General features: G+C 41.8%; 1 protein-coding gene across 1 annotated transcript in view; it reads right to left on the bottom strand.

Annotated features, from left to right (window-relative positions):
- LOC109881408 (inactive heparanase-2-like) overlaps positions 1-27098 on the bottom strand; it is a 139251-nt gene that overhangs the window by 65122 nt on the left and 47031 nt on the right. The window contains exons 2-3 of the mRNA XM_031804840.1: positions 2344-2552; positions 505-676 (exon numbers count right to left, since the gene is read on the bottom strand). Of these exons, the coding sequence (XP_031660700.1) occupies positions 505-676; positions 2344-2552 (381 nt within the window). The remainder of the gene's footprint in view (positions 1-504; positions 677-2343; positions 2553-27098) is intronic.

Below are 27098 nucleotides of genomic sequence, written 5' to 3'. Positions count from 1 at the left end.
AGAGGAGAGAAGAGTGGAGAAAGAGGAGAGAAGAGAGGAGAGAGAGGAGAGAAGAGTGGAGAAAGAGGAGAGAAGAGAGAGGAGAGGACAGGTGGGAAATCACTCGGCCACCTTATCAATCCACTGACACTCTATTCAGCTGACAGCCTATTTAACTTGACCAGGACCTGGGACCACCAGACTGGAGACCTCTACATAAACACTGGGCCTGTGTGTGTGTGTGTGTGTGTGTGTGTGTGCCTGTGTGTGTGTGTGCCTGTGTGTGTGTGCCTGTGTGTGTGTGCCTGTGTGTGTGTGCCTGTGTGTGTGTGCCTGTGTGTGTGTGCCTGTGTGTGTGTGTGTGTGTGTGTGTGTGTGTGTGTGTGTGTGTGTGTGTGTGTGTGTGTGTACTGTTTAAACCATATTTCCAAAAGATGGTTCTATACTATAGTTTAGGACTTTGTTGACTATATTGACAATCCATAATGCATCTATAATTGAAACGGTGTCAGTGAGGCGACTCACCCGTCGAGCAGCAGAATGGCGTTCTTGCGTGGTGGTCCAGCGTTAGGGCCGTAGAGGTGTGCTCGGCTGTAGTAGCGTACAGATTGCAGTAGTGTTCTCAGCATGGTGTAGTCCTTGGCTAGCTGGGTACTGTTAACTGTCTGACCCACCATGCTTCGGTAGCCATTAGGCTCTGGAGAGAGATGGAGAGAGGAAGGAAATTAAAGCAATAGAAAAAGTCATAAAATCGGATTTTAAACCAACCCTGGCCTTAACCCTAACCTAATGCCTAACCCTAACCTTAACCACACCGCTATCCCTAATGCCTAACCCTAACCTTAACCACACTGCTATCCCTAATGCCTAACCCTAACCTTAACCACACTGCTATCCCTAATGCCTAACCCAAACCTTAACCACACTGCTATCCCTAATGCCTAACCCTAACCTTAACCACACTGCTATCCCTAATGCCTAATGCCTAACCCAAACCTTAACCACACTGCTATCCTTAATTCCTAACCCTAACCTTAACCACACCGCTATCCCTAATGCCTAACCCTAACCTTAACCACACTGCTATCCCTAATGCCTAACCCTAACCTTAAATTAAAACCAAAAAGCTAATTTTTTGATGTTGCAGCTGGTCTATCTAAGGAAATCGCTCAGGTCTACCTCCATAACTAAACTCATGATGGTATTACAGTGAGACACAGCGTGTCATTCTAACGCTGTCCAACACAAGAGTGTTGGAGAGAATCCCACATTGACCTCACAGCTTCTACCTTCTGGCGAGAGTGCTTGTATCTGTCATTTTGGCAGGTGTCGACTGCACCACATAGAAAGTCATCAGCTGTCAACTTCTCCTTTTAAAAACCACTCCATCCTTCATCATGCCTAAATATTCACCTCTCTCTCTCTTCACTCTTTGAAAGGCTTCCTTTCAATTATGACTCAGAGTCAAAACGTACACATTTGCATGCCCTCTCAAGGCTTTGGCCAGCACCAGTACTTATTTTGTTTTGTTATCATGAGCACTGCCAATGATATCAACTTCTTTACCAGAGCAGCTAGAAGTAAGCAATGTACTGGGAAGCCTATAATACTGTCATTTATGTGCTGTATATATCATAGAATTGCTACTATCATATTGTATAGTGTATAGCAACTAGGAGTTATACATAAGGCATTCATACCACCTTCATGAAACCAGTCATAACACCTTTATGAAACCAGTCATAACACCTTTATACCCCTGTATACCCCTGTATACCCCTTTATACCCCCGTATACCCCTTTATACCCCCGTATACCCCTTTATACCCCTGTATACCCCCGTATACCCCTTTATACCCCTGTATACCCCTTTTTACCCCTGTATACCCCTTTATACCCCCGTATACCCCTTTATACCCCTTTATACCCCTTTTTACCCCCGTATACCCCTTTATACCCCCGTATACCCCTGTATACCCCTTTATACCCCTGTAGACCCCTGTATACCCCTTTATACCCCTGTGTACCCCTTTATACCCCTGTATACCCCTGTATACCCCTTTATACCCCTGTATACCCCTTTATACCCCTGAATACCCCTTTATACCCCTGAATACCCCTTTATACCCCTGTATACCCCTTTATACCCCTGTATACCCCTGTATACCGCTTTATACCCCTGTATACCCCTTTATACCCATTTATACCCCCGTATACCCCCGTATACCCCTTTATACCCCATATACACCTGTATACCCCTGTAGGTACAGTGTTGTCCAATGCTTTAGAATTCTGCTGTATTAAATACCATACATTGTACAATATTTGAAATGCAGTATATAGTGTGGTGTAGTAGATACTGACCGTTTCCCAGTTCCCAGGAGATGTTGTATTTCTTCCCGGCGCTGTATTTGAGTAAGCTGAAGGCTGAGGAGGAGTTCCAGGAGGAGTCAGGGTTTCTCTGCAGGGCGTTGAACCCCAGGACCAGATGCAGACCAGCACACTCGGCAAAGTTGTACAGTTTGTCTAGAGACCTGGCTGGGAGCAAACCAGACGCAGTTGTAACTTTGTTTCTTCTCAAAATATTCAAGGTAGCATTCAGTCATACTGTGGCCGGGCTAACTATACAACAAATAATGATTTCTAAACATTGAAAACACATTTGGGACATTTATATTCCAGTATGCTAAGTATGTCTGAGGCCTGTGCCCATTCTAAAATCTACACTTAACCCCTAATATTATAGGATAGTAACCAATGTGATGGGAACTCCACATTAGATGGCTAGATAGATTTTGGACTATGGAAATAAATGTAGGTACAAACCTATCACAGATTTAATTATTTATCAAAACTAAGTGACCCGTCCAGAAAAATTCCTGTTCCTAGTTCTAACCTCTAACCTTGTCAATCTAAGCCTCACTCATTGTCTCAAATCAATCAAATCAAATTGTAGACTAAAAGTGAAATGCTTACTTACAATGCAGAGAGAAAATATAAAAACTATTTTGAAATAATAACACAATGAGTAAGGATAACATAGCTACAGTACATGTCTAAAGTTTGGACAGACCTACTCATTCAAGGGTTTTTCTTCATTTGTACTATTTTCTACATTGTAGAATAGCAATGAAGACATCAAAACTATGACATAACACATATGGAATCATGTAGTAACCAAAAAAGTGTTTAACAAATCAAAAACAATGTTATATTTGAGATGTTTCATAGCCACCTTTGCCTTGATGACAGCTTTGCACACTCTTTGGTGCTACAGTACTACACTACTATGTTACTCCATACTACAGTACTTAGTTTATATTATACTACAGTACTATAGTACTATGTTACTATGGTGCTACAATACTACAATAGTATGGTGCTACAATACTACAGTAATATGGAACTAAACTACTACAATACTAGAATCCTACAATACTACAGTATTATGGTAATATGATACCACAGTACTAAGTTACTATGTCACTACATTACTATGTTACTATTTACTACAGTACAACAACACTATTACAATACTACAGTACTATGTTACTATGGTACTACAGTACTATGTGACTGGGGTACTACAATATTACAGTACTATGTTACTATGGTACTACAGTACCACAGTACTATGTTACTACAGTACTACAGTACTGTGTTACTATGGTAATACAATACCATTACTACAGTACAACAGTAGCATGGTACTGTTTTACTACAGTAAAATGGTACTACAATACTAACGTACTACAGTAATATGTTACTACAGTACTATGGTACTACAACACATACTGTACTATGGTACAACAATACTACAGTACTACGGTACTAAAGTACTATGGTAATACAGTAGTATGGTACTACAAAACTACAGTACTATGGTACTACAGTACTATGGTACTAAAATACTGCAGTACCACGTTACTACTCTACTATAGTACTGCAATACTACAGTACAGTGGCACTATATCACTACATTACTATTGTACTACAATACTACAGTACTATGTAACTACAGTAACAAGGTACTACAATACTACAGTACTATGGTACTATATTACTAAAATACTATAGTACTGCAATACAACAGCACTACGATTCAACTCTACTACAGCACTACGTTACTACAATACTACAGTACTACGGGACTGCTACTACAATACTACAGCACTATGGTACTATGTTACTACAGTGCTATGGTAATGCAGCACTACAGTACAATGGGACTATGTTGCTACAGTACTATGTTACTACAATACTACAGTACTACGGTATTATGTTACTACAGTAGTATGGTACAACAGTACTACGGGACTATGTTACTACAATACTACAGTACTATGTTACTACAGTACTATGTTACTACAATACTGCAGTACTATGTTACTGCAATACTACAGTACTGTGTTACTACAATACAACGGTACTATGGTGCTACAATACTACAGTACTATGGTGCTACAATGCTACAGTAAAATGGGAACATGTTACTAAAATATTACTTTAATATGGAACTATACTACAATGGTACTATGGTACTACAATACCACAATACTATGGTGCTACAATACTTGAGTACTACGGTACTACAATACTGCAGTACTATGCTACTGCAATACTACAGTGCTATGTTACTAAAATACTACAATATGGTACTGTGGTAATATGGTACTACAACAACAATATACTATGTTACTACAATACTACAGTGCTATGTTACTACAATACTACAGTACTATGTTGCTGCAATACTACAATAGTATGTTACTACAATACTACGGTACTATGTTACTGCAATACTACAGTACTGTGTTACTACAATACCACGGTACTATGGTGCTACAATACTACAGTAAAATGGGAACATGTTACTAAAACATTACTTTAATATGGAACTATACTACTATGGTACTATGGTACTACAATACCACAATACTATGGTACTACAATACTGCAGTACTATGCTACTGCAATACTACAGTGCTATGTTACTAAAATACTACAATATGGTACTGTGGTAATATGGTACTACAATAACACAATACTATGTTACTACAATACTACGGTACTATGGTCCTACAATACAACAGTACTATGTTACTGCAATACTACAGTACTATGTCACTACAGTACTATGTTACTACAATACTACAGTACTATGGTACTACAATACTACAGTACTATGGTTCTGCATTACTGCAGTAAAATGGGACTATGTTACTACAATACTACAGTAGAATGGCACTATAATACTATTGTACTATGGTACTACAATACAGACGTACTATGGTGCTACAATACTAGAGTACTATGGTACTACAATACTGCAGTACTATGCTACTACATTACTACAGTGCTATGTTACTACAATACTACAATATGGTACTGCAGTAATATGGTACTACAATATCACAATACTATGTTAATGCAATACTACGGTACTATGGTGCTGCAATACTACAATGCTATGTTACTACAATACTACAGTACTATGTTACTACACTATAACAGTACTATGCTACTACAGTACTATGTAACTACAATTCTACAGTACTATGGTACTACAATACTATGATAATATGTTACTACAATACTACGGTACTACGTTACTGCAAAACTACAGTACTATGTTACTACAATACTACAGTACTATGTTGCTGCAATACTACAGTACTATGTTACTACAATACCGCAGTACTATGTTACTACAATACCGCAGTACTATGTTACTACAATAATACAGTACTATGTTACTGCAATACTACAGTACTGTGTTACTGTAATACTACAGTACTATGTTACTACAATACCACAGTACTATGTTACTACAATACTACAGTGCTATGCTACTGCAATACCGCAGTACTATGTTACTACAATAATACAGTACTATGTTACTGCAATACTACAGTACTGTGTTACTGTAATACTACAGTACTATGTTACTGCAATACTACAGTAATGTGTTACTACAATACTACAGTGCTATGTTACTGCAATACTACAGTACTATGTTACTGCAATACAACAATAGTATGTCACTACAATACTATGGTACTGTGTTACTACAATACTACAGTACTATGTTACTACAATGCTATGCTACTGCAATACTACAGTACTATGCTACTAGAATACCACAGTGCTATGTTACTGGAATACTACAGTAATGTGTTAGTACAATACTACGGTGCTATGTTGCTACAATACTACAGTACTGTGTTGCTACAATACTACATTGCTATGTTACTGCAATACTGCAGTAATGTGTTACTACAATACTACAGTGCTATGTTACTGCAATACTACAGTACTATGTTACTGCAATACTACGGTGCTATGTTACTACAATACTACAGTACTGTGTTGCTACAATACTACAGTACTATGCTACTACAATACTACATTGCTATGTTACTGCAATACTGCAGTAATGTGTTACTACAATACTACAGTGCTATGTTACTGCAATACTACGGTGCTATGGTACTACAATACTACAGTACTATGTGTTACTACAATACTACAGTACTATGTGTTACTACGTTACTGCAATACTACAGTCCACCTCACCAGTATCTTTTCTCTTCTCTAGACTAATTGAACATTTGACATTTAACTGGCTGATAAATCCAAGCATACTTCTGATCAGGCCTGTACAATGCCCATGGGAGTGTGTGTGTGTGTGTGTGTGTGTGTGTGTGTGTGTGTGTGTGTGTGTGTGTGTGTGTGTTTCTGTGTGTGTGTGTGTGTGTGTGTGTGGTGACGTGTACTGATGGACATCCCATCCTGCTGATGAAGAGCAGGTGAGGGGCATAGTTGAATGACAGCCTGCTGAGCAGATATGGCTATAAAGAAGATCTGGACTGAAGCGTCCAGAAAAACCAACCAATCTCTAAACATAGTTATGAACTTGATGTTGTCCAAAAGGTGTAACGGCGTTCTTCGTTTGTTGAAAGAGAGTCGGACCGAAATGCAGCGTGGTGGTTAATCATGATTTTAATGGAAAAATGACGGTACATGAAATAACTATAAATACAAAAAACAACAAACGGAACATGCACCCTAATACAGCCTATCTGGTGAACACTACACAGAGACAGGAACAATCACCCACCAACCTAATACAGCCTATCTGGTGAACACTACACAGAGACAGGAACAATCACCCACCAACCTAATACAGCCTATCTGGTGAACACTACACAGAGACAGGAACAATCACCCACCAACCTAATACAGCCTATCTGGTGAACACTACACAGAGACAGGAACAATCACCCACCAACCTAATACAGCCTATCTGGTGAACACTACACAGAGACAGGAACAATCACCCACCAACCTAATACAGCCTATCTGGTGAACACTACACAGAGACAGGAACAATCACCCACCAACCTAATACAGCCTATCTGGTGAACACTACACAGAGACAGGAACAATCACCCACCAACCTAATACAGCCTATCTGGTGAACACTACACAGAGACAGGAACAATCACCCACCAACCTAATACAGCCTATCTGGTGAACACTACACAGAGACAGGAACAATCACCCACCAACCTAATACAGCCTATCTGGTGAACACTACACAGAGACAGGAACAATCACCCACCAAATACAAAGCGAAACTCAGGCTACCTAAATACGGTTCCCAATCAGAGGCAACGAGAATCACCTGACTCCAGATTGAGAACCGCCTCAGGCAGCCAAGCCTAACTAGACACACCCCTAATCATAGCAATCCCAAATCCTATAAAACCCCAATACGAAACACAACACATAAACTCATGTCACACCCTGGCCTGACCAAATATATAACGAAAACACAAAATACTAAGACCAAGGCGTGACATGAGGCTTCAGTGCATGCGCTTTCTGATCCTACAGTTACAAACAACAACTCAATTCAGAACATTAAGTAGCAGCTTACCTGTTGGCTATTGGTTGTTGAAGCCTATCCTTCTCCTTTAAATTAGAATTCCCTGAATTTAATTCAATTTTATACTGATTAGATGTCTCCTAACTTTTGCAACACACTGAGGCTCTATAGCCTAATGCCTCTTTGAAGACTTATGGCCAATAACAAGCTACACAAAACACGCTCCAGGAGAGAACAAAGAGGAGGAGAAGCACAATAAATTAGACAAATACTTTATCTCTCTACTAGAGCAGGTTAATGTCTCTCTCTCTCTACTACAGCAGGTAAATGTCTCTCTCTCTCTACTACAGCAGGTTAATGTCTCTCTCTCTACTACAGCATGTTAATGTCTCTCTCTACTAGAGCAGGTTAATGTCTCTCTCTCTACTACAGCAGGTTAATGTCTCTCTCTCTACTACAGCAGGTTAATGTCTCTCTCTCTCTACTACAGCAGGTAAATGTCTCTCGCTCTACTACAGCAGGTTAATGTCTCTCTCTCTTTACTACAGCAGGTTAATGTCTCTCTCTCTTTACTACAGCAGGTTAAAGTCTCTCTCTCTCTATACAACAGCAGGTTAATGTCTCTCTCTCTATACAACAGCAGGTTAATGTCTCTCTCTCTCTATACAACAGCAGGTTAATGTCTCTCTCTTTAATACAGCAGGTTAATGTCTCTCTCTCTCTACTACAGCAGGTTAATGTCTCTCTCTCTCTCTACAACAGGTTAATGTCTCTCTCTCTCTCTCTATACAACAGCAGGTAAATGTCTCTCTCTCTCTATACAACAGCAGGTTAATGTCTCTCTCTTTAATACAGCAGGTTAATGTCTCTCTCTCTCTACAACAGCAGGTTAATGTCTCTCTCTCTCTATACAACAGCAGGTTAATGTCTCTCTCTCTATACAACAGCAGGTTAATGTCTCTCTCTCTCTATACAACAGCAGGTTAATGTCTTTCTCTTTAATACAGCAGGTTAATGTCTCTCTCTCTCTACTACAGCAGGTAAATGTCTCTCTCTCTTTACTACAGCAGGTTAAAGTCTCTCTCTCTCTCTCTCTCTCTACAACAGCAGGTTAATGTCTCTCTCTCTACAACAGCAGGTTAATGTCTCTCTCTACTACAGCAGGTTAATGTCTCTCTCTCTTTACTACAGCAGGTTAAAGTCTCTCTCTCTACAACAGCAGGTTAATGTCTCTCTCTCTACCGCAGCAGATTAATGTCTATCTCTCTCTTTCTCTCTCTCTCTCTATACTACAGCAGGTTAATGTCTCTCTCTCTCTACCGCAGCAGATTAATGTCTCTCTCTCTCTACAACAGCAGGTTAATGTCTATCTCTCTCCACAACAGCAGGTTAATGTCTCTCTCTCTCTACTACAGCAGGTTAGTGTCTACCTCTCTCCACAACAGCAGGTTAATGTCTCTCTCTCTCTACAACAGCAGGTTAATGTCTCTCTCTTTCTACAACAGCAGGTTAATGTCTCTCTCTCTCTACTATAGCAGGTTAATGTCTCTCTCTCTCTCTCTACTACAGCAGGTTAATGTCTCTCTCTCTACTACAGCAGGTTAATGTCTCTCTCTCTACTACAGCAGGTTAATGTCTCTCTCTCTACTACAGCAGGTAAATGTCTCTCGCTCTACTACAGCAGGTTAATGTCTCTCTCTCTTTACTACAGCAGGTTAATGTCTCTCTCTCTTTACTACAGCAGGTTAAAGTCTCTCTCTCTCTCTCTATACAACATCAGGTTAATGTCTCTCTCTCTCTATACAACAGCAGGTTAATGTCTCTCTCTCTCTATACAACAGCAGGTTAATGTCTCTCACTTTAATACAGCAGGTTAATGTCTCTCTCTCTCTCTACAACAGGTTAATGTCTCTCTCTCTCTCTCTACAACAGGTTAATGTCTCTCTCTCTCTCTACAACAGCAGGTTAATGTCTCTCTCTCTCTACTATAGCAGGTTAATGTCTCTCTCTCTCTATACTACAGCAGGTCAATCTCTCTCTCTCTCTACCGCAGCAGATTGTCTCTCTCTCTCTATACAACAGCAGGTTAATGTCTCTCTCTCTCTATACAACAGCAGGTTAATGTCTCTCTCTTTAATACAGCAGGTTAATGTCTCTCTCTCTCTACTACAGCAGGTAAATGTCTCTCTCTCTTTACTACAGCAGGTTAAAGTCTCTCTCTCTCTACAACAGCAGGTTAATGTCTCTCTCTCTACAACAGCAGGTTAATGTCTCTCTCTACTACAGCAGGTTAATGTCTCTCTCTCTCTTTACTACAGCAGGTTAAAGTCTCTCTCTCTACAACAGCAGGTTAATGTCTCTCTCTCTACCGCAGCAGATTAATGTCTATCTCTCTCTTTCTCTCTCTCTCTCTATACTACAGCAGGTTAATGTCTCTCTCTCTCTACCGCAGCAGATTAATGTCTCTCTCTCTCTACTACAGCAGGTAAATGTCTCTCGCTCTACTACAGCAGGTTAATGTCTCTCTCTCTTTACTACAGCAGGTTAATGTCTCTCTCTCTTTACTACAGCAGGTTAAAGTCTCTCTCTCTCTATACAACAGCAGGTTAATGTCTCTCTCTCTATACAACAGCAGGTTAATGTCTCTCTCTCTCTATACAACAGCAGGTTAATGTCTCTCTCTTTAATACAGCAGGTTAATGTCTCTCTCTCTCTACTACAGCAGGTTAATGTCTCTCTCTCTCTCTACAACAGGTTAATGTCTCTCTCTCTCTCTCTATACAACAGCAGGTAAATGTCTCTCTCTCTCTATACAACAGCAGGTTAATGTCTCTCTCTTTAATACAGCAGGTTAATGTCTCTCTCTCTCTACAACAGCAGGTTAATGTCTCTCTCTCTCTATACAACAGCAGGTTAATGTCTCTCTCTCTATACAACAGCAGGTTAATGTCTCTCTCTCTCTATACAACAGCAGGTTAATGTCTTTCTCTTTAATACAGCAGGTTAATGTCTCTCTCTCTCTACTACAGCAGGTAAATGTCTCTCTCTCTTTACTACAGCAGGTTAAAGTCTCTCTCTCTCTCTCTCTCTCTACAACAGCAGGTTAATGTCTCTCTCTCTACAACAGCAGGTTAATGTCTCTCTCTACTACAGCAGGTTAATGTCTCTCTCTCTTTACTACAGCAGGTTAAAGTCTCTCTCTCTACAACAGCAGGTTAATGTCTCTCTCTCTACCGCAGCAGATTAATGTCTATCTCTCTCTTTCTCTCTCTCTCTCTATACTACAGCAGGTTAATGTCTCTCTCTCTCTACCGCAGCAGATTAATGTCTCTCTCTCTCTACAACAGCAGGTTAATGTCTATCTCTCTCCACAACAGCAGGTTAATGTCTCTCTCTCTCTACTACAGCAGGTTAGTGTCTACCTCTCTCCACAACAGCAGGTTAATGTCTCTCTCTCTCTACAACAGCAGGTTAATGTCTCTCTCTTTCTACAACAGCAGGTTAATGTCTCTCTCTCTCTACTATAGCAGGTTAATGTCTCTCTCTCTCTCTCTACTACAGCAGGTTAATGTCTCTCTCTCTACTACAGCAGGTTAATGTCTCTCTCTCTACTACAGCAGGTAAATGTCTCTCGCTCTACTACAGCAGGTTAATGTCTCTCTCTCTTTACTACAGCAGGTTAATGTCTCTCTCTCTTTACTACAGCAGGTTAAAGTCTCTCTCTCTCTCTCTATACAACATCAGGTTAATGTCTCTCTCTCTCTATACAACAGCAGGTTAATGTCTCTCTCTCTCTATACAACAGCAGGTTAATGTCTCTCACTTTAATACAGCAGGTTAATGTCTCTCTCTCTCTACAACAGCAGGTTAATGTCTCTCTCTCTCTACTATAGCAGGTTAATGTCTCTCTCTCTCTATACTACAGCAGGTCAATCTCTCTCTCTCTCTACCGCAGCAGATTAATGTCTCTCTCTCTCTATACAACAGCAGGTTAATGTCTCTCTCTCTCTATACAACAGCAGGTTAATGTCTCTCTCTTTAATACAGCAGGTTAATGTCTCTCTCTCTCTACTACAGCAGGTAAATGTCTCTCTCTCTTTACTACAGCAGGTTAAAGTCTCTCTCTCTCTACAACAGCAGGTTAATGTCTCTCTCTCTACAACAGCAGGTTAATGTCTCTCTACTACAGCAGGTTAATGTCTCTCTCTCTCTTTACTACAGCAGGTTAAAGTCTCTCTCTCTACAACAGCAGGTTAATGTCTCTCTCTCTACCGCAGCAGATGAATGTCTATCTCTCTCTTTCTCTCTCTCTCTCTATACTACAGCAGGTTAATGTCTCTCTCTCTCTACCGCAGCAGATTAATGTCTCTCTCTCTCCACAACAGCAGGTTAATGTCTCTCTCTCTCTACTACAGCAGGTTAGTGTCTACCTCTCTCCACAACAGCAGGTTAATGTCTCTCTCTCTCTACAACAGCAGGTTAATGTCTCTCTCTCTCTACAACAGCAGGTTAATGTCTCTCTCTCTCTACTATAGCAGGTTAATGTCTCTCTCTCTCTCTCTACTACAGCAGGTTAATGTCTCTCTCTCTTTACTACAGCAGGTTAATGTCTCTCTCTCTTTACTACAGCAGGTTAAAGTCTCTCTCTCTCTCTATACAACATCAGGTTAATGTCTCTCTCTCTCTATACAACAGCAGGTTAATGTCTCTCTCTCTCTATACAACAGCAGGTTAATGTTTCTCTCTTTAATACAGCAGGTTAATGTCTCTCTCTCTCTCTACCACAGGTTAATGTCTCTCTCTCTCTCTACAACAGGTTAATGTCTCTCTCTCTCTACAGCAGGTTAATGTCTCTCTCTCTCTACAACAGGTTAATGTCTCTCTCTCTCTATACAACAGCAGGTTAATGTCTCTCTCTTTAATACAGCAGGTTAATGTCTCTCTCTCTCTACAACAGCAGGTTAATGTCTCTCTCTCTCTATACAACAGCAGTTTAATGTCTCTCTCTCTATACAACAGCAGGTTAATGTCTCTCTCTCTCTACAACAGCAGGTTAATGTCTCTCTCTTTAATACAGCAGGTTAATGTCTCTCTCTCTCTACTACAGCAGGTAAATGTCTCTCTCTCTTTACTACAGCAGGTTAAAGTCTCTCTCTCTCTCTCTCTCTCTCTACAACAGCAGGTTAATGTCTCTCTCTCTACAACAGCAGGTTAATGTCTCTCTCTACTACAGCAGGTTAATGTCTCTCTCTCTTTACTACAGCAGGTTAATGTCTCTCTCTCTTTACTACAGCAGGTTAAAGTCTCTCTCTCTACAACAGCAGGTTAATGTCTCTCTCTCTCTACTACAGCAGGTTAGTGTCTACCTCTCTCCACAACAGCAGGTTAATGTCTCTCTCTCTCTACAACAGCAGGTTAATGTCTCTCTCTCTCTCTACAACAGCAGGTTAATGTCTCTCTCTCTCTACTATAGCAGGTTAATGTCTCTCTCTCTCTCTATACTACAGCAGGTCAATCTCTCTCTCTCTACCGCAGCAGATTAATGTCTCTCTCTCTCTATTACAGCAGGTTAATGTCTCTCTCTCTCCACAACAGCAGGTTAATGTCTCTCTCTCTCCACAACAGCAGGTTAATGTCTCTCTCTCTCTCACTCTCTCTCCACAACAGCAGGTTAATGTCTCTCTCTCTCCACAACAGCACGTTAATGTCTCTCTCTCTCCACAACAGCAGGTTAATGTCTCTCTCTCTCCACAACAGCAGGTTAATGTCTCTCTCTCTACTACAGCAGGTTAATGTCTCTCTCTCTACTACAGCAGGTTAATGTCTCTCTCTCTACTACAGCAGGTTATGTATCTCTCTCTACTACATCAGGTTAATGTCTCTCTCTCTCTTTACTACAGCAGGTAAATGTCTCTCGCTCTACAACAGCAGGTTAATGTCTCTCTCTCTCTCTTTACAACAGCAGGTTAATGTCTCTCTCTCTCTCTTTACAACAGCAGGTTAATGTCTCTCTCTTTAATACAGCAGGTTAATGTCTCTCTCTTTAATACAGCAGGTTAATGTCTCTCTCTCTCACTACTACATCAGGTTAATGTCTCTCTCTCTCTCTTTACTACAGCAGGTTAATGTCTCTCTCTCTACTACAGCAGGTTATGTCTCTCTCTCTACTACAGCAGGTTAATGTCTCTCTCTCTCTTTAATACAGCAGGTTAATGTCTCTCTCTCTACTACAGCAGGTAAATGTCTCTCTCTCTACTACAGCAGGTTAATGTCTCTCTCTCTTTACTACAGCAGGTAAATGTCTCTCTTTCTACAACAGCAGGTTAATGTTTCTCTCTCTCTACTACAGCAGGTTAATGTCTCTCTCTTTACTACAGCAGGTTAATGTCTCTCTCTCTACTAGAGCAGGTTAATGTCTCTCTCTCTACTAGAGCAGGTTAATGTCTCTCTCTCTACTACAGCAGGTTAATGTTTCTCTCTTTAATACAGCAGGTTAATATCTCTCTCTCTCTACTACAGCAGGTTAATGTCTCTCTCTCTACAACAGCAGGTTAATGTCTCTCTCTCTTTACTACAGCAGGTTAATGTCTCTCTCTCTCTACTACAGCAGGTTAATGTCTCTCTCTCTCTACTACAGCAGGTTAATGTCTCTCTCTCTTTACTACAGCAGGTTAATGTCTCTCTCTCTCTACTACAGCAGGTTAATGTCTCTCTCTCTCTCTACAACAGGTTAATGTCTCTCTCTCTCTATACAACAGCAGGTAAATGTCTCTCTCTCTCTATACAACAGCAGGTTAATGTCTCTCTCTTTAATACAGCAGGTTAATGTCTCTCTCTCTCTACAACAGCAGGTTAATGTCTCTCTCTCTCTATACAACAGCAGGTTAATGTCTCTCTCTTTAATACAGTAGGTTAATGTCTCTCTCTCTCTACTACAGCAGGTAAATGTCTCTCTCTCTTTACTACAGCAGGTTAATGTCTCTCTCTCTACAACAGCAGGTTAATGTCTCTATCTACTACAGCAGGTTAATGTCTCTCTCTCTTTACTACAGCAGGTTAAAGTCTCTCTCTCTACAACAGCAGGTTAATGTCTCTCTCTACTACAGCAGGTTAATGTCTCTCTCTCTTTACTACAGCAGGTTAATGTCTCTCTCTCTCTACAACAGCAGGTTAATGTCTCTCTCTCTCTACTATAGCAGGTTAATGTCTCTCTCTCTCTCTATACTACAGCAGGTCAATCTCTCTCTCTCTACCGCAGCAGATTAATGTCTCTCTCTCTCTATTACAGCAGGTTAATGTCTCTCTCTCTCCACAACAGCAGGTTAATGTCTCTCTCTCTCCACAACAGCAGGTTAATGTCTCTCTCTCTCTCACTCTCTCTCCACAACAGCAGGTTAATGTCTCTCTCTCTCCACAACAGCACGTTAATGTCTCTCTCTCTCCACAACAGCAGGTTAATGTCTCTCTCTCTCCACAACAGCAGGTTAATGTCTCTCTCTCTACTACAGCAGGTTAATGTCTCTCTCTCTACTACAGCAGGTTAATGTCTCTCTCTCTACTACAGCAGGTTATGTATCTCTCTCTACTACATCAGGTTAATGTCTCTCTCTCTCTTTACTACAGCAGGTAAATGTCTCTCGCTCTACAACAGCAGGTTAATGTCTCTCTCTCTCTCTTTACAACAGCAGGTTAATGTCTCTCTCTCTCTCTTTACAACAGCAGGTTAATGTCTCTCTCTTTAATACAGCAGGTTAATGTCTCTCTCTTTAATACAGCAGGTTAATGTCTCTCTCTCTCACTACTACATCAGGTTAATGTCTCTCTCTCTCTCTTTACTACAGCAGGTTAATGTCTCTCTCTCTACTACAGCAGGTTATGTCTCTCTCTCTACTACAGCAGGTTAATGTCTCTCTCTCTCTTTAATACAGCAGGTTAATGTCTCTCTCTCTACTACAGCAGGTAAATGTCTCTCTCTCTACTACAGCAGGTTAATGTCTCTCTCTCTTTACTACAGCAGGTAAATGTCTCTCTTTCTACAACAGCAGGTTAATGTTTCTCTCTCTCTACTACAGCAGGTTAATGTCTCTCTCTTTACTACAGCAGGTTAATGTCTCTCTCTCTACTAGAGCAGGTTAATGTCTCTCTCTCTACTAGAGCAGGTTAATGTCTCTCTCTCTACTACAGCAGGTTAATGTTTCTCTCTTTAATACAGCAGGTTAATATCTCTCTCTCTCTACTACAGCAGGTTAATGTCTCTCTCTCTACAACAGCAGGTTAATGTCTCTCTCTCTTTACTACAGCAGGTTAATGTCTCTCTCTCTCTACTACAGCAGGTTAATGTCTCTCTCTCTCTACTACAGCAGGTTAATGTCTCTCTCTCTTTACTACAGCAGGTTAATGTCTCTCTCTCTCTACTACAGCAGGTTAATGTCTCTCTCTCTCTCTACAACAGGTTAATGTCTCTCTCTCTCTATACAACAGCAGGTAAATGTCTCTCTCTCTCTATACAACAGCAGGTTAATGTCTCTCTCTTTAATACAGCAGGTTAATGTCTCTCTCTCTCTACAACAGCAGGTTAATGTCTCTCTCTCTCTATACAACAGCAGGTTAATGTCTCTCTCTTTAATACAGTAGGTTAATGTCTCTCTCTCTCTACTACAGCAGGTAAATGTCTCTCTCTCTTTACTACAGCAGGTTAATGTCTCTCTCTCTACAACAGCAGGTTAATGTCTCTATCTACTACAGCAGGTTAATGTCTCTCTCTCTTTACTACAGCAGGTTAAAGTCTCTCTCTCTACAACAGCAGGTTAATGTCTCTCTCTACTACAGCAGGTTAATGTCTCTCTCTCTTTACTACAGCAGGTTAATGTCTCTCTCTCTCTACAACAGCAGGTTAATGTCTATCTCTCTCCACAACAGCAGGTTAATGTCTCTCTCTCTCTACTACAGCAGGTTAGTGTCTACCTCTCTCCACAACAGCAGGTTAATGTCTCTCTCTCTCTACAACAGCAGGTTAATGTCTCTCTCGCTCTACAACAGCAGGTTAATGTCTCTCTCTCTCTACTATAGCAGGTTAATGTCTCTCTCTCTCTCTATACTACAGCAGGTCAATCTCTCTCTCTCTCTACCGCAGCAGATTAATGTCTCTCTCTCTCTACCGCAGCAGATTAATGTCTCTCTCTCTCTATTACAGCAGGTTAATGTCTCTCTCTCTCTATTACAGCAGGTTAATGTCTCTCTCTCTCCACAACAGCAGGTTAATGTCTCTCTCTCTCTCACTCTCTCTCCACAACAGCAGGTTAATGTCTCTCTCTCTCCACAACAGCAGGTTAATGTCTCTCTCTCTACTACAGCAGGTTAATGTCTCTCTCTCTACTACAGCAGGTTAATGTCTCTCTCTCTACTACAGCAGGTTATGTCTCTCTCTCTACTACAGCAGGTTAATGTCTCTCTCTCTACTACAGCAGGTAAATGTCTCTCTCTCTACTACAGCAGGTTATGTATCTCTCTCTACTACATCAGGTTAATGTCTCTCTCTCTCTTTACTACAGCAGGTAAATGTCTCTCGCTCTACAAAAGCAGGTTAATGTCTCTCTCTCTCTCTTTACAACAGCAGGTTAATGTCTCTCTCTCTCTATACAACAGCAGGTTAATGTCTCTCTCTCTCTATACAACAGCAGGTTAATGTCTCTCTCTTTAATACAGCAGGTTAATGTCTCTCTCTCTCACTACTACATCAGGTTAATGTCTCTCTCTCTCTCTTTACTACAGCAGGTTAATGTCTCTCTCTCTACTACAGCAGGTTATGTCTCTCTCTCTACTACAGCAGGTTAATGTCTCTCTCTCTACTACAGCAGGTTAATGTCTCTCTCTCTACTACAGCAGGTAAATGTCTCTCTCTCTACTACAGCAGGTAAATGTCTCTCTCTCTACTACAGCAGGTTAATGTCTCTCTCTCTTTACTACAGCAGGTAAATGTCTCTCTTTCTACAACAGCAGGTTAATGTTTCTCTCTCTCTACTACAGCAGGTTAATGTCTCTCTCTTTACTACAGCAGGTTAATGTCTCTCTCTCTACTAGAGCAGGTTAATGTCTCTCTCTCTACTACAGCAGGTTAATGTTTCTCTCTTTAATACAGCAGGTTAATATCTCTCTCTCTCTACTACAGCAGGTTAATGTCTCTCTCTCTACAACAGCAGGTTAATGTCTCTCTCTCTTTACTACAGCAGGTTAATGTCTCTCTCTCTCTACTACAGCAGGTTAATGTCTCTCTCTCTTTACTACAGCAGGTTAATGTCTCTCTCTCTCTACTACAGCAGGTTAATGTCTCTCTCTCTCTCTACAACAGGTTAATGTCTCTCTCTCTCTCTACAACAGGTTAATGTCTCTCTCTCTCTCTACAACAGGTTAATGTCTCTCTCTCTCTCTACAACAGGTTAATGTCTCTCTCTCTCTATACAACAGCAGGTAAATGTCTCTCTCTCTCTATACAACAGCAGGTTAATGTCTCTCTCTTTAATACAGCAGGTTAATGTCTCTCTCTCTCTACAACAGCAGGTTAATGTCTCTCTCTCTCTATACAACAGCAGGTTAATGTCTCTCTCTCTCTATACAACAGCAGGTTAATGTCTCTCTCTTTAATACAGCAGGTTAATGTCTCTCTCTCTACAACAGCAGGTTAATGTCTCTCTCTACTACAGCAGGTTAATGTCTCTCTCTCTTTACTACAGCAGGTTAAAGTCTCTCTCTCTACAACAGCAGGTTAATGTCTCTCTCTCTCTACCGCAGCAGATTAATGTCTCTCTCTCTCTACAACAGCAGGTTAATGTCTATCTCTCTCCACAACAGCAGGTTAATGTCTCTCTCTCTCTACTACAGCAGGTTAGTGTCTACCTCTCTCCACAACAGCAGGTTAATGTCTCTCTCTCTCTACAACAGCAGGTTAATGTCTCTCTCTCTCTACAACAGCAGGTTAATGTCTCTCTCTCTCTACTATAGCAGGTTAATGTCTCTCTCTCTCTCTCTACTACAGCAGGTTAATGTCTCTCTCTCTACTACAGCAGGTTAATGTCTCTCTCTCTCTACTACAGCAGGTAAATGTCTCTCGCTCTACTACAGCAGGTTAATGTCTCTCTCTCTTTACTACAGCAGGTTAATGTCTCTCTCTCTTTACTACAGCAGGTTAAAGTCTCTCTCTCTCTCTCTATACAACATCAGGTTAATGTCTCTCTCTCTCTATACAACAGCAGGTTAATGTCTCTCTCTCTCTATACAACAGCAGGTTAATGTCTCTCACTTTAATACAGCAGGTTAATGTCTCTCTCTCTCTCTACAACAGGTTAATGTCTCTCTCTCTCTCTCTCTACAACAGGTTAATGTCTCTCTCTCTCTCTACAACAGGTTAATGTCTCTCTCTCTCTATACAACAGCAGGTTAATGTCTCTCTCTTTAATACAGAGGGTTAATGTCTCTCTCTCTCTACAACAGCAGGTTAATGTCTCTCTCTCTCTCTATACAACAGCAGGTTAATGTCTCTCTCTCTCTATACAACAGCAGGTTAATGTCTCTCTCTCTCTCTACAACAGCAGGTTAATGTCTCTCTCTCTCTACCGCAGCAGATTAATGTCTCTCTCTCTCTACAACAGCAGGTTAATGTCTATCTCTCTCCACAACAGCAGGTTAATGTCTCTCTCTCTCTACTACAGCAGGTTAGTGTCTACCTCTCTCCACAACAGCAGGTTAATGTCTCTCTCTCTCTACAACAGCAGGTTAATGTCTCTCTCTCTCTACAACAGCAGGTTAATGTCTCTCTCTCTCTACTATAGCAGGTTAATGTCTCTCTCTCTCTCTCTACTACAGCAGGTTAATGTCTCTCTCTCTACTACAGCAGGTTAATGTCTCTCTCTCTCTACTACAGCAGGTAAATGTCTCTCGCTCTACTACAGCAGGTTAATGTCTCTCTCTCTTTACTACAGCAGGTTAATGTCTCTCTCTCTTTACTACAGCAGGTTAAAGTCTCTCTCTCTCTCTCTATACAACATCAGGTTAATGTCTCTCTCTCTCTATACAACAGCAGGTTAATGTCTCTCTCTCTCTATACAACAGCAGGTTAATGTCTCTCACTTTAATACAGCAGGTTAATGTCTCTCTCTCTCTCTACAACAGGTTAATGTCTCTCTCTCTCTCTCTCTACAACAGGTTAATGTCTCTCTCTCTCTCTACAACAGGTTAATGTCTCTCTCTCTCTATACAACAGCAGGTTAATGTCTCTCTCTTTAATACAGCAGGTTAATGTCTCTCTCTCTCTACTACAGCAGGTAAATGTCTCTCTCTCTTTACTACAGCAGGTTAAAGTCTCTCTCTCTCTCTCTCTCTACAACAGCAGGTTAATGTCTCTCTCTCTACAACAGCAGGTTAATGTCTCTCTCTCTACCGCAGCAGATTAATGTCTATCTCTCTCTTTCTCTCTCTCTCTCTATACTACAGCAGGTTGATGTCTCTCTCTCTCTTTCTCTCTCTCTCTCTATACTACAGCAGGTTAATGTCTCTCTCTCTCTCTACCGCAGCAGATTAATGTCTCTCTCTCTCTACAACAGCAGGTTAATGTCTATCTCTCTCCACAACAGCAGGTTAATGTCTCTCTCTCTCTACTACAGCAGGTTAGTGTCTACCTCTCTCCACAACAGCAGGTTAATGTCTCTCTCTCTCTACAACAGCAGGTTAATGTCTCTCTCTCTCTATACAACAGCAGGTTAATGTCTCTCTCTCTCTACTATAGCAGGTTAATGTCTCTCTCTCTCTCTATACTACAGCAGGTCAATCTCTCTCTCTCTCTACCGCAGCAGGTTAATGTCTCTCTCTTTAATACAGCAGGTTAATGTCACTCTCTCTCTACTACAGCAGGTTAAAGTCTCTCTCTCTCTCTCTACAACAGCAGGTTAATGTCTCTCTCTCTACAACAGCAGGTTAATGTCTCTCTCTCTACTACAGCAGGTTAATGTCTCTCTCTCTTTACTACAGCAGGTTAAAGTCTCTCTCTCTACAACAGCAGGTTAATGTCTCTCTCTCTACCGCAGCAGATTAATGTCTCTCTCTCTCTACAACAGCAGGTTAATGTCTATCTCTCTCCACAACAGCAGGTTAATGTCTCTCTCTCTCTACTACAGCAGGTTAGTGTCTACCTCTCTCCACAACAGCAGGTTAATGTCTCTCTCTCTCTACAACAGCAGGTTAATGTCTCTCTCTCTCTACAACAGCAGGTTAATGTCTCTCTCTCTCTACTATAGCAGGTTAATGTCTCTCTCTCTCTCTCTCTACTACAGCAGGTTAATGTCTCTCTCTCTACTACAGCAGGTTAATGTCTCTCTCTCTCTACTACAGCAGGTAAATGTCTCTCGCTCTACTACAGCAGGTTAATGTCTCTCTCTCTTTACTACAGCAGGTTAATGTCTCTCTCTTTACTACAGCAGGTTAAAGTCTCTCTCTCTCTCTCTATACAACAGCAGGTTAATGTCTCTCTCTTTAATACAGCAGGTTAATGTCTCTCTCACTCTCTACAACAGGTTAATGTCTCTCTCAATTCAATTCAATTCAATTCAAGGGCTTTATTGGCATGGGAAACGTGTTAACATTGCCAAAGCAAGTGAGGTAGACAACATACAAAGTGAATATATAAAGTGAAAAACAACAAAAATGAACAGTAAACATTACACATACATAAGTTTCAAAACAGTAAAGACATTACAAATGTCATATTATATATATATATACAGTGTTCTAACAATGTACAAATGGCTAAAGGACACAAGATAAAATAAATAAGCATAAATATGGGTTGTATTTACAATGGTGTTTGTTCTTCACTGGTTGCCCTTTTCTCGTGGCAACAGGTCACAAATCTTGCTGCTGTGATGGCACACTGTGGAATTTCACCCAGTAGATATGGGAGTTTTTCAAAATTGGATTTGTTTTCGAATTCTTTGTGGATCTGTGTAATCTGAGGGAAATATGTCTCTCTAATATGGTCATACATTGGGCAGGAGGTTAGGAAGTGCAGCTCAGTTTCCACCTCATTTTGTGGGCAGTGAGCACATAGCCTGTCTTCTCTTGAGAGCCAAGTCTGCCTACGGCGGCCTTTCTCAATAGCAAGGCTATGCTCACTGAGTCTGTACATAGTCAAGGCTTTCCTTAATTTTGGGTCAGTCACAGTGGTCAGGTATTCTGCCGCTGTGTACTCTCTGTGTAGGGCCAAATAGCATTCTAGTTTGCTCTGTTTTTTTGTTAATTCTTTCCAATGTGTTAAGTAGTTATCTTTTTGTTTTCTCATGATTTGGTTGGGTCTAATTGTGCTGCTGTCCTGGGGCTCTGTAGTGTGTGTTTGTGTTTGTGAACAGAGCCCCAGGACCAGCTTGCTTAGGGGACTCTTCTCCAGGTTCATCTCTCTGTAGGTGATGGCTTTGTTATGGAAGGTTTGTGAATCGCTTCCTTTTAGGTGGTTGTAGAATTTAACAGCTCTTTTCTGGATTTTGATAATTAGTGGGTATCGGCCTAATTCTGCTCTGCATGCATTATTTGGTGTTCTACGTTGTACACGGAGGATATTTTTGCAGAATTCTGCGTGCAGAGTCTCAATTTGGTGTTTGTCCCATTTTGTGAAGTCTTGGTTGGTGAGCGGACCCCAGACCTCACAACCATAAAGGGCAATGGGCTCTATGACTGATTCAAGTATTTTTAGCCAGATCCTAATTGGTATGTTGAAATTTATGTTTCTTTTGATGGCATAGAATGCCCTTCTTGCCTTGTCTCTCAGATCGTTCACAGCTTTGTGGAAGTTACCTGTGGTGCTGATGTTTAGGCCAAGGTATGTATAGTTTTTTGTGTGCTCTAGGGCAACAGTGTCTAGATGGAATTTGTATTTGTGGTCCTGGTGACTGGACCTTTTTTGGAACACCATTATTTTGGTCTTACTGAGATTTACTGTCAGGGCCCAGGTCTGACAGAATCTGTGCATAAGATCTAGGTGCTGCTGTAGGCCCTCCTTGGTTGGTGACAGAAGCACCAGATCATCAGCAAACAGCAGACATTTGACTTCGGATTCTAGCAGGGGGAGGCCGGGTGCTGCAGACTTTTCTAGTGCCCTCGCCAATTCGTTGATATATATGTTGAAGAGGGTGGGGCTTAAGCTGCATCCCTGTCTAACCCCACGACCCTGTGTGAAGAAATGTGTGTGTTTTTTGCCAATTTTAACCGCACACTTGTTGTTTGTGTACATGGATTTTATAATGTCGTATGTTTTACCCCCAACACCACTTTCCATCAGTTTGTATAGCAGACCCTCATGCCAGATTGAGTCGAAGGCTTTTTTGAAATCAACAAAGCATGAGAAGACTTAGCCTTTGTTTTGGTTTGTTTGATTGTCAATTAGGGTGTGCAGGGTGAATACATGGTCTGTTGTACGGTAATTTGGTAAAAAGCCAATTTGACATTTGCTCAGTACATTGTTTTCATTGAGGAAATGTACGAGTCTGCTGTTAATAATAATGCAGAGGATTTTCCCAAGGTTACTGTTGACACATATTCCACGGTAGTTATTGGGGTCAAATTTGTCTCCACTTTTGTGGATTGGGGTGATCAGTCCATGGTTCCAAATATTGGGGAAGATGCCAGAGCTAAGTATGATGTTAAAGAGTTTTAGTATAGCCAATTGGAATTTGTTGTCTGTATATTTGATCATTTCATTGAGGATACCATCAACACCACAGGCCTTTTTGGGTTGGAGGGTTTTTATTTTGTCCTGTAACTCTTTCAATGTAATTGGAGAATCCAGTGGGTTCTGGTAGTCTTTAATAGTTGATTCTAAGATCTGTGTTTGATCATGTATATGTTTTTGCTCTTTATTCTTTGTTATAGAGCCAAAAAGATTGGAGAAGTGGTTTACCCATACATCTCCATTTTGGATAGATAATTCTTCGTGTTGTTGTTTGTTTAGTGTTTTCCAATTTTCCCAGAAGTGGTTAGAGTCTATGGATTCTTCAATTGCATTGAGCTGATTTCTGACATGCTGTTCCTTCTTTTTCCGTAGTGTATTTCTGTATTGTTTTAGTGATTCACCATAGTGAAGGCGTAGACTCAGGTTTTCCGGGTCTCTATGTTTTTGGTTGGACAGGTTTCTCAATTTCTTTCTTAGATTTTTGCATTCTTCATCAAACCATTTGTCATTATTGTTCATTTTCTTCGGTTTTCTATTTGAGATTTTTAGATTTGATAGGGAAGCTGAGAGGTCAAATATACTGTTAAGATTTTCTACTGCCAAGTTTACACCTTCACTATTACAGTGGAACGTTTTACCCAGGAAATTGTCTAAGAGGGATTGAATTTGTTGTTGCCTAATTGTTTTTTGGTAGGTTTCCAAACTGCATTCCTTCCATCTATAGCATTTCTTAATGTTACTCAGTTCCTTTGGCTTTGATGCCTCATGATTGAGTATTGCTCTGTTTAAGTAGACTGTGATTTGCTGTGGTCTGATAGGGGTGTCAGTGGGCTGACTGTGAACGCTCTGAGAGACTCTGGGTTGAGGTCAGTGATAAAGTAGTCTACAGTACTACTGCCAAGAGATGAGCTATAGGTGTACCTACCATAGGAGTCCCCTCGAAGCCTACCGTTGACTATGTACATACCCAGCGTGCGACAGAGCTGCAGGAGTTGTGACCCGTTTTTGTTGGTTATGTTGTCATAGTTGTGCCTAGGGGGGCATATGGGGGAGGGAATGCTGTCACCTCCAGGCAGGTGTTTGTCCCCTTGTGTGCTGAGGGTGTCAGGTTCTTGTCCGGTTCTGGCATTTAGGTCACCACAGACTAGTACATGTCCCTGGGCCTGGAAATGATTGATTTCCCCCTCCAGGATGGAGAAGCTGTCTTCATTAAAATATGGGGATTCTAGTGGGGGGATATAGGTAGCACACAGGAGGACATTTTTCTCTGTTAGGATAATTTCTTTTTGAATTTCTAGCCAAATGTAGAATGTTCCTGTTTTGATTAATTTAATGGAGTGAGTTAGGTCTGCTCTATACCAAATTAGCATACCCCCTGAGTCCCTTCCCTGTTTCACACCTGGTAGTTTGGTGGATGGGACTACCAGCTCTCTGTAACCTAGAGGGCAACCAGTGGGTCCATCTCCTCTATACCAGGTTTCTTGCAGGATGACAATGTCTGTATTACCGATTTCTTTGGTGAAGTCCGGGTTTCTGCTCTTTAGGCCAAAGGCAGATGACCTCAGGCCTTGGATATTCCAGGATAATATAGTGAAGGCTTTTTGTTCCATAGAGTGTCCAATGATGTTGGTCGTGGTTTAGCCTCAGGCCAGTAAGTGTGAGCAAAGCCTGCTGAGCATCTGGTACATGCCATTGGCTTGGGCGAGTGTGAGAGTGGGGGTTGGGACTGTTTGCCCGCTCACTACCTGGGTGTATGTGTGGCTTCCATGTTGAGGCCCTCTTTGCGGGGGTGGGGTGCATGGGGTGGGCAGGAGTGGCATAGGTCTGATCTGAGGGGGCCTAAATGGAGTGTGGGCATGGTTGACGTGGGGGGGTGTTGATTGGTTGGGGTGGGGGTGTGGATGTGTCTGGGTGTACTGTGGTCTGGATGTAATTCCTCTTGGCGTGGGTCCTCTATGTGTAGGTCCAGGGGGAGGTCCTGCAGATCTGGGAGGGTGTCTCGCTGGTCTGGGTGGGGTGTCTATTGATCTGTTACTCCTGTGTGGAGTGTTGGGGATACGTTTGAGAGCGATGTCCTTTAGAGTCCGGGCAAAGGTGGGCACTGCTGCCTTGTAGAGGTGGACCTGGTCATAGAGGCTGTTCAAGTCCAGGGTGGAGTGGTGGGCCAGGAAAACGTTTGGTTTTGAGGCACAGTCACGGGAAATACTTGCATTTACCCGCTGTATTGTGGCGGGGTGGAAGTCTTTTCGTGGTAGCAGGGTGGAGATAACCACTTGTGCGTTGGGGAAAGTAGAAGAAGCCTTTTCAATCACTCCCTTCAGTGCTGTGGCCACTCTTTCCTGCTGTGCTCTCAGGTCGTTTGTGCCTGTGTGTATTATTATGTGGCTGGGTGAGCCTAGTTTGGCCTCAGACAGAAGGTCTAGGGCACGCTGGGTGTTTGGACACCAGAGTTTAGACACACTGTGTTTGGGAAAAAGAATTTTTTCTTCTATATATTTCCCATTTGAGTCCATAAGTAGTACAATCTGTGTCTTGTGTTTGTCCTCAGTGGGTGTGGGGGGGTTGACAGAAGGGCTATCAGGGTGGCTGACAGGGGGGGTGCTCAGAGGGGGTGAGAGCCTCTGGGCTTGGGGTTCTTCATTTGTCTGTTGTGCTGTGATGTCGACTCTATGGTCAGGGTCTGGTGTGGACTGTTCTGCTGTGATGTCGACTCTATGGTCAGGGTCTGGTGTGGACTGTTCTGATGTGGTGTCGAGACCTTTGTTGGGTGCTGAGGTGGGCTGTTCTGCTGGCTTCTCTGTGGGGGTGGCCACCTCTCTAGTGGGTTGTTCTCTGTCACACGCCGTCCCCCTCAACTTCTCCTCCATCCCCCTCACCCTCTCCTCCATCCCCCTCAACCTCTCCTCCACCAGCAGTCTGATACTCTCCTCTAGTGCTCTGTTCTGCTCCTCTTTCTCCTGTTGTATTTGTCTCACCACTGTCCAAAGTGCAGATATGTCTCTGTCCACCTCCAGCTCTCCGGGTCTGGTTAAGGGGCTGTTGTTGTGCTGGACTGTTGTCTGGGTCTGTGCTGACTGAAGTGTAATCACCTGCTGTTCCAGCTCCACCTGCCTTATCTCCAGCTGGGTGAATTTGTCCTTCATTTCAATGAGGGAGTGGTAATCTGTGCTGGGAGGTTGACCCTCCGGTGGGGGTTGCTCATCTGTGGGGTTACATAATGAAGAGGTCTGGTCTGATCCTCTCGGGGTGGGGGTATCTTTATCAAGGGAGAGTTTCTCCTGCTGAGCTAATTCTTTGATTAGGTGAAAGTCCAGCTGAAACTGTTTGTGGTTACGCTGTACCATCACTGTTCTGGACTTATAGATATTTATATTACTTAACTCAGAGTCCTCGTTGTCAAGTATTCTGAGTTTCCACCCCTCGTTAATCCCCCCTCTCGTAACAGAGGGGTAGTGTGCTAATATAGCACTGTGCCATGCCAGGGGATGGTTTGTGTGGAAGATAAGGTTGCTGATGTTC

This window comes from Oncorhynchus kisutch, linkage group LG25, assembly GCF_002021735.2.
Source record: "Oncorhynchus kisutch isolate 150728-3 linkage group LG25, Okis_V2, whole genome shotgun sequence".
NCBI lineage: Eukaryota > Metazoa > Chordata > Actinopteri > Salmoniformes > Salmonidae > Oncorhynchus > Oncorhynchus kisutch.
The sequence above is the reverse complement of the archived record's forward strand: the minus strand, read 5'-3'. Positions and strand labels throughout refer to the sequence as shown.